Raw genomic sequence first — 13,298 nt, forward strand, 5'->3', positions numbered from 1 at the left:
AAAAATCTAATTGTTATTAAAACAGAAAATGTTGCTATTAGTAAACAAAAACAATTTCTAAAGCTAGGTCTTCTAAACATTAGATCACTCACACCTAAGGCAGTTATTGTAAATGAAATAGTCACAGATAATAGCTTCGATGTACTTTGCCTTACTGAAACCTGGCTTAAACCAAATTATTATTTCGGTCTAAATGAGTCTACTCCATCAGGATACTCCAATAAGCATGAGCCCCGTCTGATTGGTTGTGGCGGCGGTCTTGCAACGATCTATAAAGATATTCTTAATGTTACTCAGAAAACGGGTTATAAGTTTATTTCGTTTGAAGTACTTGTACTAAATGTTACGCTCTTAGATGTTAAAAAAACATCCCTTTTATCTCTAGCCTTGGCTACCGTATATAGACCGCCTGGGCCTTACGCTGAATTCCTAAAAGAGTTTGCAGATTTTCTCTCAGACCTATTAGTCAATGTCGATAAAGCATTAATTGTTGGAGATTTTAATATACACGTAGATAATCAAAATGATGCGTTAGGGGCTGCGTTTACAGATTTATTAAACTCCTTTGGGGTCAAGCAAAACGTTACCGGACCAACTCATCGTTTTAATCATACACTCGATTTAATTATATCACATGGAACCGATCCAACCGATATAGATATCATTCCACAAAGTGATGATGTCACTGACCATTACATGGTAACTTGCAAATTACGTACTCCTGTAATATGTCATGCTGCACCGCGTTATCGACCAGGCAGAACAATCCTTCCATCCACCATAGATAATTTTTCAAATAGCTTATCTGATCTGTCTCAGCTGCTCAGTGAACCCAAACAAGCAGATGAACTAGAGGAATTAACTAGCACTATGAGCACCATTCTCTCTGGAAAATTGGATATTGTCGCACCCATGAGATTAAAAAAGGTCAGAGAGAAAAGTAAAGCACCATGGTACAATAATACTACGCATGTTTTAAAGAGAGAAACCCGTAATTTAGAGCGTAAATGGAAACAAACTAATTTAGAGGTCTTTAGAATCGCGTGGAAAGACAGTATGTCACGTTATAAAAAGGCCCTAAAAGTGGCCAGGGCTGAGCACCTCCGCAAACTAATAGAAAACAACCAAAACAATCCTAGGTTTTTATTTAACACCGTGGCTAGACTAACAAATAAACAGATGTCACCTGAACAAAATATTCCGTTACAGTTTAGTAGTAATGATTTCATGAAGTTTTTCACTGAGAAAATAGAAAACATCAGAACCACAATTGTAAACGTTCAATCTTCGATCGCGCCTTATAATTCAGCCTCAATTATCACCCTGCAAGAACAATTACAGTGCTTTACATCTATAGAACAAATAGAGTTAAATAAACTTATCACTTCATCTAAAACAACAACATGTTCATTAGATCCTATACCTACTAAACTATTGAAAGAAGTGCTACCGATAGTGGAAGAGCCTCTTCTCAATATTATTAACTCATCTTTATCTTTAGGTCATGTTCCAAGAACATTTAAACTGGCAATTATAAAACCTCTCATTAAGAAACCACAATTAGACCCACATAATCTAGCAAATTATAGACCCATTTCAAATCTTCCTTTTATGTCTAAAATACTAGAAAAAGTTGTGTCCGCTCAACTGGGCTCTTTCTTGCAAGAAAATGATATCTATGAAAAGTTTCAGTCTGGATTCAGGCCGCATCATAGCACTGAAACTGCGCTTGTTAAAATCACAAATGATTTACTTTTAGCTTCTGACCAAGGCTGTATCTCAATACTAGTTTTACTTGATCTTAGTGCTGCGTTTGATACTATAGATCACACAATACTCTTAGATCGACTACAAAATTATACTGGTGTTCAAGGACAAGCATTAAGCTGGTTCAAATCATACCTATCTGACCGCTACCATTTTGTCTATTTAAATGGAGAAAAATCGATCATAACTCCAGTAAACTATGGAGTGCCGCAGGGATCTGTGTTAGGCCCTCTATTATTCTCAATATATATGATGCCACTTGGAAATATTATAAGGAAACATGGAATTAGTTTCCATTGTTATGCTGATGACACTCAAATATATATTTCATCACGGCCGGATGAAAACGCTAAATTATCCAAATTGACAGAGTGCATTAAAGATATAAAAGATTGGATGACGCGCAATTTTCTTTTATTAAATCCAGACAAGACAGAGGTAATACTTATCGGTTCAAAAAACCGCCTACAAAACCTCGCTCCCTACAACTTTAATATAGTAGGATGTCCTGTTACTTTATCCTCTACAGTAAAAGACCTGGGTGTTATACTAGACTGCAACTTGTCTTTTGAAAATCATATTTCATATGTTACAAGAACAGCCTTTTTCCACCTTGGAAACATTGCTAAGCTACGTAATATGCTGTCAGTTTCTGATGCAGAAAAGGTAGTTCATGCGTTCATGACCTCGAGACTAGAGTACTGTAATGCTTTATTAGCTGGTTGTCCTGCATCCTTAATAAACAAGCTACAGTTAGTCCAAAATGCAGCCGCCAGAGTTCTTACTAGATCAAGAAAATATGATCATATAACACAGATTTTAACATCGCTACATTGTTTACCTATAAAGTCCCGTATTAATTACAAGGTATTGCTACTGACTTATAAAGCCATAAATGGCTTAGCTCCAGTCTATTTAACGGATCTTCTATCGCCCTACAATCCATCGCGCTCTTTAAGTTAAGGTCTCTAGTTCATAAACGCCAGAGGAGAACTGGCCCCCCGACTGAGCCTGGGTTCTCCCAAGGTTTTTTTTTCTCCATTGGGTGATGTGATGGAGTTCTAGGTCACCGTCAGGTCACTTGATGAAGTTTTTCGGTTCCTTGCCACTGTTGCCTTTGGCTTGCTCAGTTGGGGATATTTTGGGAATATTAATTTATTTTTATCAATCAATAAATTCCACTAGAAACAAACCTTGTTGTATTATTTTAATTTAATACTGTGAAGCTGCTTTGATACAATTTGTATTGTGAAAAGCACTATACAAATATACTTGACTTGACTTGACTTGACTTGACTTAAACACTACATTCATATTCACCAATCGGAATGAATTCAGTCCGATTGAAACAAAAGGTGTGCATTTAAACAATGAATGCCGAGTGCAGAAAGCAAAAGCCGAATCCCGGACATTTTGCGCGATCTGGAAATCCCGGCCGGACGCATTTTTGTAGGTCCAAAAAAGAGGACATGTCCGGGAAAAGGACGAATGGTCACCCTAGTTTAACCAATATTATCATTTTCTAGGTTTATTTATTTTTCCAAACTTTTCCAGGCTTGGTAATTGATTTTTTTTTTTTTTATGACTTTTCCCAGTTTTTCATGACTGTACGAACCCTGAATTTAAGACAAGGTTCAATATGTCATCTTATTATTATGAACATAATTTTAAAGTGCATTGACCAAAATTCATCATGAAAGATCTATTGTAAAATACATGATTGACGGGACGAATTGTGGCATGCCATGGGAAAAAACGTGCATTCTTAATGGCCAAATCTGTATATTTTCTTGTTTCTATGTACAGGCAGTGATTGTTATTTTCCCCAGCTCTGTTTTAAATGAGCTCCAACAGCGGTACATGTCTTCAAATTGCCTGTCAATTACGTTATAGTCAGAGTGAATTAAACGTTACCTTGCTTGTGATCGTTCTCCAGCTGCTCAGCCAGATTATTCTGATTAATCTTCCTCAGGATCTCCACCGTGATCTTCACAGCTTCTTCTGTTTTAAAAATCTCCACCATCTTATCCACAGTTCTCAACCTATCTGCATTCTCCATTTCAGATTTTGATATACACTTATGATCATTCTTTAAGTGCCACTGAAACCGACTTAGTTCAGCTTCTTCCAGTTCCATCAGTGAGTCCAGAAGCAGATCTTTAACAGACGCCATCGTCCTTCACAGATTCACACTGATTCACAGCTGCAGGACAAAAAGAAAAAGATCTAAAGCAGTTTCACTCCTAACATTTGGACCTAAGCACTCAAATGTTATTTGGATTATGAAATGAAGCTGTGATCGGATCTGGACTCTCATTGAACTCATCCAAACTCCTCTGTTAAAGAAGTCCTATAACGCTCCTTTTAACAAGATAATATAATAACACAAGGTAATATGAGTCTCAGGTGTCCCATAGAATGGTTCTGTGAAGTTTCAGCTCGAAATACCCCACAGCTCAATTATTATGCTATTCTGTAAATGCCCACTTTTGAGTGGAAACAAAGGCATGATGTTTTTGTGTGTGTGTCTCCTTAAATACAAATGAGCTGCTGCTCCCCATCCCCTTTTCCAGAAGTGGGCAGAGCCTTTACAGCTCCTGCCTCAGATACTCTGCCAGCAATAAATAAATCAGCTGTTTGATTTTGATTATCATCTCTGTCGTGGTCATTATGAAAAGGTTTTTTTTATTTATTTTTTTTTAAGCCTTGCCAATTTAAGCTTCTGATATATGGTTTTCTGAGCGCAAATACACAAAGCTCACAAAACCATAATTGGTTATGTCTCTGAACATAATCAGCTGCTCACATATATGTGAAATCACATATATATCAGTAGATTAGATCTGAGAAAGAGCATTTCTTGGACTCTCCAACAACACACTACTAATGCAACTCAAGGCCCTGTCTACCTAGGGCGGGAATTATTTAAATGAGGATGTAATTAGGTTTAAGCGAGTTCAGAAACAGTGCACACTGATAGAGAATAACTCCAGCTGGTTCACAGCATTTCTGAGCGTTTTCCCTATTTCTGTGTTCCTGGTTTTTTAAATCTGCCTGTGTCCTGGTTTTCCCGTTCCTGTCCTGCCCTCTGGAATTTTGTTTGATTGGACTGATTGTTTAATGGACTATGACTTTGGATTGTACCACCAATAAAACTTCACTTGGATCTTCTCTCATTGTCGCTCAGTGCTTGCCAACACCTCCACAACATCGAATCATAACAGTAATGAGGTTTAAGGGAGTTCAGAAACAGTGCACACTGATATAGAGAATAAATCTTGCTGGAGTGACAAAGTGCTTTTTCGTGCACAAACAGCAACATTACACAATAAATAAAGTTGAACAATTAAAAAGGCATAATATGAGCTCTTTAAAAAGTCGATTCCTCACACAAGAGTCACACAAACACTGACACACAAAAACAGGCAGACGCGCGTCAAGCTCAAAGTGAGGTAATCAGATGTGCAAGCCGAGGTTTGACAGAATGTTTCTGTGGACAGACTGAATTATGAATAATATAATCTCACATGATCTAAATTATTTATTTAAAATAAAGGTTCTGAGATGAATGTATGTATTTCTGAAGAGAGAAATGAAATACTGTCTGATTTGAGAAACAAATGAGGCTTCAGAAAGCTGCGTTGCTTAAAATTACTGTAAAAGATCAAATAATTGCTTTGAGGTTTTTTAGCAATCAAAAAGGTTATACACAGTGTGTCAATGCTGTTTGATAAGTCTAGATCAGGGGTCGGCAACCCAAAATGTTGAAAGAGCCATATTGGACAAAAAAAAAAAAATCTGTCTGGAGCCGCAAAAAATTAAAAGCCTTATATAAGCCTTATAATGAAGGCAACACATGCTGTAAGTGTCTATATTAGCTTTATTAGCCCCCTAGTATCAAAATGATAAGTAGGCTACAAATAATGAGCATTCATGATTAAATTTTTATTTTCCCTGCAGCGCATCCTGGAGAGAATGACGCACCACGTGACTACTCTGCTGTACGATGGTGCTTTAAGTTTAACTTCCATTATAATTTTAATGTATTATGTTTCGTTGCATTGATGAAATTAAAGAAATACAATAAAGAAATCAGATTTTTGATGTCATTTTTACTTTAGGATTCGAAAAAACAACAAAATGTGCAAATGCAGTCCTCTTCAATCCTCAATAATACAATACAATACAATCCAACAGATAGAGTGCAATAAAACAGCAGCCTTTTGAAACGAACTAGAAAAGTCTTTAAAACATGCATAAAACATTAAAACAGTATAAAATACACTAAAATTTGATTTCTGTGCATTGTCCTCTTTAGTTTTCTGCAAATGCCAAGTCAGTGCAAGGGTAAAATGCAGCATCATCCTCTTCTTTTTTGACACGCACAATAATGCAGCCATCCTCGGACCTGAGCAACAAAACACAATAATATCCCTATGTGTCATTCCAAATATATACTGACAAAAATCAGAAATCACTTAACAAAAAAGCCACTTTGTTACTAAATATGTGCCTATGTGATTGTGTTCTTACCCGTTTAATGTGACTTCTGTTTTCAGACATCACAGGACAGCTTCTCAACATCGGGCATGCAAGATGTAACTTTAATCTTCACGCAGGACTGCAGGCTCTCATCTGTGAGGCGGGTGCGGTATTTGGATTTGATGTAGTTCATGTTTGAGAATATCTGCTCACACAGGTATGTTGATCCAAAGATGGATAATACTCCAAATGCATATTTCTTCATGTTCCTATAACTGTCAGGGAGAGCATTCCATGTGTCAAACACAAGTTTCTCGATAGTTCGGAGGCTTTAAATTTCGCTCCATTCATGGCTTTGTGCAAGCTGGGCTTTCTGGCAAGTGACGTCTTCAAGTTTGGCTGTCAGACTTTTGAACTTGGACACCCACAAATCTTTGTCAGCTATATCGGCCATTTCCATTTCAAGGTCAGCTTGAATTACTCCTGGGAATGTGTTCAACAAGGACAGGTCAATCTCCAGGGGACTGACAGGGAAAGATAGTGTCATTTTTTCCTTTCGGAAGTCGCTGAATCTGCTCCCAAATGCAGTTTGCATATCCACGATCGCACCTTGTAAATAATCACCATTGAGTGTGTGATCATGATAGGCTTCTTTGAACTGTCTCAGGGAGGGGAAGTGAGAGAGCGTGCCTCGCTGTACATCTCTGGCGAATACAGTCAGCTTGCGCTCGAATGACAAAACAGCTTCCAGCATTTGCAGTGCAGTGTTTCCCCGCCCCTGGAGACTTTTATTCAGCATGTTTAGGTGACTTGTCATATCCACCATGAAGTGCAGTTTTTCCAGCCACTCGGTATCTTCCAGTTGCGGGTAATTCAGGTTTTTGCTTTTCAGGAATGTTTTCACATGTTCTAAACAAGCAACAAAGCGACGCAAAACCTCACCTTTGGACAGCCATCGGACTTTGTTGTGTAGCAGGAGATTGGAATATTCGCTGTCAACTTCATCTAGCAATGCACGGAACTGACGGTGGTTTAATGCTTTTGCAATTATCTTGTTCACCATCTCGATGACAAGGTTCATCACCTCCATACACTCCGGTGGGAATGTTTGTGCACACAGTGCTTCTTGGTGCAAGATGCAGTGAAATGCAAGCAGATTTCGATCCAACGCTTTCTGTAATAAAGTCACAAACCCCTTTTGTGATCCCCTCATACTGGGTGCCCCATCTGTAGCCACTGAAATTGTCACGGTTCATGGATTCATTGACTCGCCTTTGCTATGTGTGTGCGTGTTGTATGAATGGGCGCGGCTCATCAGCACGGCTCGTTATCGCTGATGAGCTGATCAGCGCCAGCTGTTTTGAATGAGAATGTCCTATATATTGTTTGTCACCTCGTCTTGTCTTTGTCAGATGGTTGTGGAGGTTCTCAGGCTCAGCTTACAGTCTTCTCTTCCTCGCTCCAGTTCCTGTATTCCTGTTCTGAGATTGTCTGCCTGTTCTGAGGATCGGACACGAGTTCCTGTATTCCTGTTCTGAGATTCGTCTGCCTGTTCTGTGGATTATCTGCGGTTCGTCCGTTGCTGTCTGCCCACGGAGTCCTGCGTTGCCGAGCCTGTTATTCTACTGTTGCCTGATATCTCAACCTGCACTTCCTCTTACTATTGTGTTAATAAACACCAGTATTCACTTGCTATTGAATCCTTGACTTTTCCTTCGAGCCATGACAGAACCATCTGACCAGATCATGGATTCAGCGAGTGCAGTCACATTGGAGCAGATGTATGCCGGTAATCACTCCTGCATGGACCGTCAGGATGAACAGATCGGTGCCTCGGGTCGGGCGATACAGGCTCTGGTAACGCAGGTGTCCGAGCTCACCTCTCAATTACAACGTCTGAGAGGTCCCACTGCGCCAGCACCGCCCCCGTCTGTTCCCCCGGAAAGACTCAACATCAACCGACCGGAGCCGCGCATCCCCACCCCCGAGAGATATTCTGGAGAACCGAATATGTGCCGAACTTTTCTAACCAAATGTTCGATTTACTTCTCTCTTCAGCCTGTGACGTTTTCCTCTGAGGAGAGTAAAGTGGCACTAGTGATGACGCTGTTATCTGGACGCGCGGCTCTGTGGGGAACAGCGGTGTGGCAAAATCAACACAGCTGCTGCTCCTCGTTCCAAGCACTCGAGCAGGAGATGAGGCGCGTGTTCGACCGCGAGGCGGCCCGCCAACTTGCAGATCTCCGTTCCGTCTGTTTCTCGTTCTGTGTTGCAGGAGGAGCCAGTGAATCTGTCTAACGTGCCACCGGAGTACCTCGACCTGAAGGAAGTGTTCAGTAAGTCCCGGGCTGCTTCTCTTCCTCCGCATCGTCCCTATGACTGTGCTATAGATTTACTTCCAGGTACGTCTCCGCCTAAGGGCAAGTTATATTCACTTTCTGTTCCAGAAAGGGAGGCTATGGAGAAATATATTTCTGATTCTCTAGCAACAGGGTTCATCCGCCCTTCTTCTTCTCCAGCGGGGGCGGGATTCTTTTTTGTGGGGAAGAAGGATGGTTCTCTGCGACCTTGTATTGATTACCGGGGGTTGAACAGCATCACGGTAAAGAATACTTATCCTTTGCCGTTGATGTCTTCAGCTTTCGAGAGGTTGCAGGGAGCATCAGTCTTAACAAAATTGGATTTACGTAATGCATATCATTTGGTTCGCATCAGGAAGGGGGATGAGTGGAAGACCGCGTTCAACACCCCCAGGGGGCACTTTGAATATTTGGTTATGCCGTTCGGGCTTTCCAACTCCCCAGCGGTCTTCCAGGCACTCGTCAATGACGTGTTGAGAGACATGGTAGATCAGTTCATATATGTTTACCTGGATGACATATTGATATTTTCTTCGTCTCTCCAGGAGCACGTTCAACACGTCAGACGAGTGCTCCAAAGGTTACTAGAGAATGGGCTTTTTGTCAAGGCGGAGAAATGCGATTTTCATGCACAGTCTGTTCCTTTCCTAGGGTACATCGTTTCGTCTGAGGGAATACGGATGGACCCTGAGAAGGTTAAGGCTGTGGTGGAGTGGCCAAGTCCAGATTCCCGTAAGGCCCTACAGCGGTTTCTGGGGTTCACCAACTTATACCGGCGTTTTATTCGCAACTTCAGCCAACTAGCCGCACCTCTGACTGCCTTGACCTCCCCCAGAACGGCGTTCAGGTGGTCAGACACAGCTGAGGCTGTGTTTGCTAAACTAAAAGGCCGCTTTGTTTCAGCCCCCATCCTTATTGCCCCTGATCCATCACGTCAGTTCGTGGTGGAGGTCGATGCGTCAGAGGTGGGGGTAGGAGCAGTGCTGTCCCAGCGTTCTCCCACAGACGACAAGATGCATCCCTGCACGTTTTTGTCCCGTCGTTTATCGCCTGCTGAACGTAACTACGACATTGGTAACAGAGAGTTGTTGGCAGTGAAGTTAGCGTTGGAAGAATGGCGTCATTGGTTAGAAGGGTCGGGGGTACCTTTTATCGTCTGGACCGATCACAAGAACCTGGAATATATCAGAACCGCCAAAAGATTGAACTCCAGGCAGGCTCGGTGGGCACTTTTTTTCGGTCGTTTAGATTTTTCTCTCTCGTACCGTCCGGGTTCCAAAAACATCAAACCCGACTCTTTATCTCGTATTTTTGACCGTTCCGAACGCCCGTCTACTCCCGAGTGCATTTTACCTGAGACCCTATTTGTCTCCACACTCACATGGGAGGTCGAGTCGAAGGTCAAGTCGGCCTTAGAAGGGGTAATGCCTCCGCCCGGTTGCCCACCGAATCGTTTGTTTGTGCCGGAGGGATTAGGGTCCGACGTTATTCAGTGGGGTCATTGTTCCAACGTGGCTTGCCATCCAGGAGTTAATCGCACTAGTTTTTTAGTCAAGCAACGATTTTGGTGGCCACTGATGGCTCGTGACATTCACAGTTTTGTTTTGGCTTGCTCGGTTTGTGCCACTGGTAAGACTTCCAATCGACCCCCAGATGGGTTACTTCAACCGCTGCCTGTCCCTTCGAGACCCTGGTCCCACAGAGCGCTAGATTTTATCACCGCCCTCCCACCCTCTCAGGGCAATACAGTCGTTTTGACTGTGGTGGACCGGTTCTCGAAGGCGGCCCATTTTATTCCCTTGCCCAAATTACCCTCAGCCAAGGAGACAGCGTTGACCATTGTTGATCAAGTTTTTCGCTTACATGGCCTCCCGATAGACGTGGTTTCTGACAGAGGACCCCAGTTTGTGTCCAAATTTTAGCGAGAGTTTTGTAAGTTACTGGGAGCGACTGCCAGTCTGTCCTCAGGGTTTCACCCCCAGAGCAATGGTCAAACCGAGAGAGCCAACCAAGATTTGGAAAGGGTGTTACGATGTTTGGTCTCCAAGAATCCTTCCTCCTGGAGTCAGCAACTTTCAATGGTGGAGTACGCACACAATACGTTGCCAGTGTCGTCCACGGGCTTATCTCCGTTTGAATGTAGTGTAGGTTACCAGCCACCAATTTTCCCCAGTCTGGAATCCGAAGTCGCGGTCCCCTCCGCTCACGCCTTCGTCCAGAGGTGTCACCGCACATGGACTAGAGCCCGTGAGACTCTACTCCAGGTGGGGGCGCGCACCAAGGCTAAAGCCGATCGCCACCGGCCTAAGCCTACCGTATACGTCGTTGGTCAAAAAGTGTGGCTTTCAACCAGGAACATTCCTCTCCGCTCCGTTTCTAATAAACTTGCTCCCAAATTCATTGGCCCGTTTACTGTCACCAAGATCATTAGTCCGGTGGCAGTCCGCCTCAACCTCCCTCCAGCGTACAGGAGGATTCATCCTGTCTTTCATGTGTCCAAAATAAAGCCCGTATTTCGTTCTCACATTAATCCGCCTGCCCCGGTTCCCCCCCCGCCGCGACTCGTAGATGGGGAACCTACTTATTCGGTTAATCGTATACTGGACTCAAGGCGGAGGGGACGCGGATTCCAGTACTTGGTGGACTGGGAAGGTTACGGTCCGGAGGAGAGAAGTTGGGTTCCTGCTAGGGACATCCTGGACCACTCCCTTATCGATGATTACAATCGACAGGTAAGGGTGTCTGGGAACGCCAGGCGGCGTTCCTAGGAGGGGGGGGTACTGTCACGGTTCATGGATTCATTGACTCGCCCTTGCTATTTGTGTGCGTGTTGTATGAATGGGCGCGGCTCATCAGCACGGCTCGTTATCGCTGATGAGCTGATCAGCGCCAGCTATTTTGAATGAGAATGTCCTATATATTGTTTGTCACCTCGGTTCTCAGGCTCAGCTCACAGTCTTCTCTTCCTCGCTCCAGTTCCTGTATTCCTGTTCTGAGATTGTCTGCCTGTTCTGAGGATCGGACACGAGTTCCTGTATTCCTGTTCTGAGATTCGTCTGCCTGTTCTGTGGATTATCTGCGGTTCGTCCGTTGCTGTCTGCCCACGGAGTCCTGCGTTGCCGAGCCTGTTATTCTACTGTTGCCTGATATCTCAACCTGCACTTCCTCTTACTATTGTGTTAATAAACACCAGTATTCACTTGCTATTGAATCCTTGACTTTTCCTTCGAGCCATGACAGAAATCAGGTGGTTGGTGTTTATTCCATTGTCATTTAAACACTTCAGCACAGCCTCACATATGTCCTCCCCTCGTGTTTGGCCTTTCAGTGGTATTAATTCGATCATTTTTTCTTGCGGCCCATCTGAGTTAACATACCTGCATAACAGCGCTGCCTGTTCAATATCGATCACATCACACGACTCATCACAGGCAATTGAGTATGCTGGAGCTGAATTAATGTCCTTGATTTGCTGATTGGTGATGTTGCCTGCCATTTTTATGGCCCTTTCCTTCACTGTCTTTGCGGAGAGAGGCATGTCTTTAATTTTCTGTATTATCTCGGTTTTGTTTTTGAAGTCTGAAAATAGGTGCTCTGATATTTTAATGAATGAATCCTTTATATAGTCACCATCTGTGAACGGTTTCCCACGCTTTATTATCTCCTGGGTTGCAACAAAACTAGCAGCAGTAGTGGAGTTTGGAGATGCAATCCACTTCTTAAATGTATCTTTGCGCTCCTCTAATTTCTCCAGAAGTAATGCAATCGCACTTTTTCTCTCACTCCCAACTGGGTACATGCCTTCCCTGGAAATGTCTTTCCACATTACTCTTTTTGTTATTTGACAACTTCTCATTACAAAGCAAACATGCAGGCAATCCTTCCGCATTGGCAATGAAAGCAAATGATTCGGTCCAAGAACTGTTGAATCCTCTGTTCTCCTCAACTATCTTTCTCTTTTTCCCCTTGGGATCCATGGCCCATGACACACCCGCCGGTTTGTTTGTTTGTTTGTTTGTCAGCCACCGGTCTGGCATTTTTCAAGGCGACCGTTATTTAGAATGTGTCACTTTATGGTTTCCATGGTGACGCGTCATTGCTTGTCACGTGACACACCGCAGCAACAACAGAGCTGAATGAATGATTATCTGCTTTTGTCATTTTTCCTTTTTTATTCAAAATATTCACAAATTTGTTAGATATGGCATGAACTATCTGATATTCCGATTGTCAAATATATGCAAGTAGAAGTGTTTTGTTGTTTAAACATCTTTATAACGATCGCGTTAGTTGAGCTATATGCGCGATGGGCGCCGCAATTTTAGTTTGTGCCGCAGACGCAGTTCAGAGAATCGGATCTGTTGGATTTACAACACGTGAATTCATCCACTTCTCCCGAAATACATAAAAGTAAGTGGCTGGTGAACTGGGAGAAGAATAGAGTAAACTTTAAAGTTACTTACACAATGTGTATCTGATATGAATAAAACGTGTCTAACTATAATGGAAAGGATTATTATTGCCTCTTCCTTTGACATCAGTGTGTATTTTACAAACTCCAAATATATTGTTTTTTTTAGTACTTAAATGTCTGAAACCTAAAACGTTATGTGGTTGAAAACACTGAAAAGTTGTGATATATGACAGCTCTGAGCACGCCTGTCTCTGGCTCAGCGCCAGCCAACGCGC

The 13,298-nt window shown here is 42.6% G+C and overlaps 1 protein-coding gene across 1 annotated transcript in view; it reads right to left on the reverse strand.

The window, feature by feature from the left end:
- The window catches only part of LOC308689341 (NACHT, LRR and PYD domains-containing protein 3-like), a gene marked incomplete at both ends in the record, with an annotated part of 130,213 nt that extends 126,273 nt beyond the window's left edge, over nt 1–3,940 (reverse strand). Inside the window, one exon of the mRNA XM_081362991.1 lies at nt 3,682–3,940. Within this exon, the coding sequence (XP_081219117.1) occupies nt 3,682–3,940 (259 nt within the window). The remainder of the gene's footprint in view (nt 1–3,681) is intronic.
- Nucleotides 3,941–13,298: the final 9,358 nt, after the last annotated feature.

The sequence above is a fragment of the Scardinius erythrophthalmus genome (genome assembly GCF_964197995.2).
Source record: "Scardinius erythrophthalmus genome assembly, chromosome: 4".
NCBI lineage: Eukaryota > Metazoa > Chordata > Actinopteri > Cypriniformes > Leuciscidae > Scardinius > Scardinius erythrophthalmus.